This window comes from Etheostoma cragini, chromosome 16 (assembly GCF_013103735.1).
Source record: "Etheostoma cragini isolate CJK2018 chromosome 16, CSU_Ecrag_1.0, whole genome shotgun sequence".
NCBI lineage: Eukaryota > Metazoa > Chordata > Actinopteri > Perciformes > Percidae > Etheostoma > Etheostoma cragini.
This window is the reverse complement of record NC_048422.1, coordinates 12,727,398-12,729,563: the sequence shown is the minus strand read 5'-3', so window position 1 is coordinate 12,729,563 and position 2,166 is coordinate 12,727,398. Positions and strand designations below refer to the sequence as shown.

The following is a 2,166-nucleotide window of genomic DNA, read 5'->3' as shown; positions in this document are numbered from 1 at the left end:
GGCAGTTCTGAAGGCAAAAGGGGGTCCAACCCGTTACTAGCATGGGGTACCTAATAAAGTGGCCGGTGAGTGTAAATATACAAACACACACACACAATGGGGAAAACAAGTATTTGATACACTGCTGATTTTGCAGGTTTTCCTACTTACAAAGAATGTAGAGGTCTGTAATTTTTACTATAGGTACACTTCAACTGTGAGAGACGGAATCTAAAACAGAGTAAGTAAGTACGACAACCTGCAAAACCAGCAGCGTATCAAATACTTGTTCTCTTCACTGTGTGTGTGTGTTTGTGTGTGTGTATATATATTATATTCAACAGAGTGGAAGGATGTGAGGGAGGGAGACAAAACAACACATGCAGCAGCAGACACACAAACACATACATAAACAGACAGGGTCCCGATAATTCTGGATGAATCAGTTAAGACATTTACGGCAGGTACAGTATGTAAAAGACAGAGAGAACTGGATCTTACCGGCAAAGTCTTCATTAATTTCCTCCATTTCCAGGACAATATCATATGGGACACCCGCTTCAGCCAACAGCACATTGAGCTGACCAGGCATCCGGCCAGCCACAGGGTGAATACCAAACCTGTAAAAACAACATTTATGGATTACGTTAATGCATCCTCTCCTCTAACTATGGAGAGGGGAGATCGGATCAAAGTTACTGGAGTCTGGTAGAGAAAGAGACAATAAGATGCACCCCCATTTTGCACAAGTAGAGTTGAGAGACGTTTGTGATTATAGTCTGGTTACTCACACACTTCCTATTGCATACCTTGACTATGTATTATTTGTTGAGTGTGTACACATCTGTGTGACTGAGTATACATAGCTCTCAAACTCAATTAGCCATGTCATTTCATCAGGGTAGGCAATTACCACCAGCCACTGAATTCTGTTGGCTGGCTCCTCTGACCCCTCGATGCCTATTTGGAGATTTATTTTCTAATATGTTGGGTACGTTTAGGCGGATTGCAGAGTGAAAATAGTGTGTTGGTTATGGGATCTATTAGAGACTGGCTGCCAATTAAAAAAAGTAATTTTCTTTATGCCCTTTATGTAAATCCAAAATGTTTACATGCATTAGAGGACAGAGGGAAATTGCAAAGGCTTTAATCTTGGAGAGGGCAGCGGAAGTGTGCTGTGCTTACAAACCTCAGACTGTCAATAAAGTGTGTAAGGAAGAGGAGTAAAACAGTAAGAAGACTAAGAAGACAAGTGACAAATCATGAGAATGCATTAGAATACAGAACAGAGAAACATTGGAGGGAAAGAGTAAGAAATCAGAGCGAAGAGTTGTTTTTTTGACCACCCACTTTCCTCTAATCAAGTACAAATGCTCTAAGTAGCAGCAGCTGCAAAAGCCAGGATCAAACAACTGAGGCAGAGCAATTACACAAGCTTCCGCTGTACCTTGTCCTTCCTCCAGTCTCTTTCGCATTTCCCTTTTTATTGTACCTTCTTCACACACACACACGCACGCACGCACGCACGCACGCACGCACGCACGCACGCCAAGCAGGTCTCTTCCTATCTGTCCCATCTTCTTGTCATCAAGCCCAAACACCACCTCTACATCCATCTATACTGTCTTGTCAATCTACATATATAACTATCTAGCTATCCATCTGTAGAAACCACAGTGGGGAGCAGTAAGGAGCAGCTCCTCCCCTCTTTGCCTTCTACTCATGTGCAGCAGAACTGCGCAGGCAGTTAGAAGGGGAGGGGGGACAGGGTGCATCCGTTTATGTTTTATAACGCGTTTCTGGATTAAAAACAATTGATTGACAATTTGATTAATTTAATGGATGTGCAGTACATTAAATTTAGATGAGCTAGTTAGTTTATCACCCCATTACCTGACTTTCTTGCCAGCATCTTTAAGCATTTTCACCAATTCAGCGATAGGGTACTGGGCCTTAGCAGCACAAAGTCCATAACCTGAAAGATTAAAAGAACAAGTTAGCACCACGATTCACCTGTCCAAGACACTTTTGTGATATCTGAGACAAAAATTCATGTTGTTACAGATACAGTTTCAGATTTTCCTACTCTTATATGATAGTGTATGTAACGTAAGTCTTTTGAATAGGTCACTCTCAGCTCTGGATCAGTGTGATGGGAATCGTTTGCTACATTTTTACTGACCAAAC

At 41.9% G+C, this 2,166-nt stretch overlaps 1 protein-coding gene across 2 annotated transcripts in view; it reads right to left on the bottom strand.

Moving 5' to 3' along the window:
- nnt (nicotinamide nucleotide transhydrogenase) overlaps positions 1-2,166 on the bottom strand; it is a 34,689-nt gene that overhangs the window by 4,938 nt on the left and 27,585 nt on the right. For both annotated transcript variants that reach the window (XR_004659901.1, XM_034896244.1), the window contains exons 19-20: positions 1,873-1,954; positions 481-599 (exon numbers count right to left, since the gene is read on the bottom strand). Coding sequence is in view for 1 of the 2 variants with exons in the window: in XM_034896244.1 (XP_034752135.1) it covers positions 481-599; positions 1,873-1,954 (201 nt within the window). In the remaining variant the exon portion in view is untranslated. The remainder of the gene's footprint in view (positions 1-480; positions 600-1,872; positions 1,955-2,166) is intronic.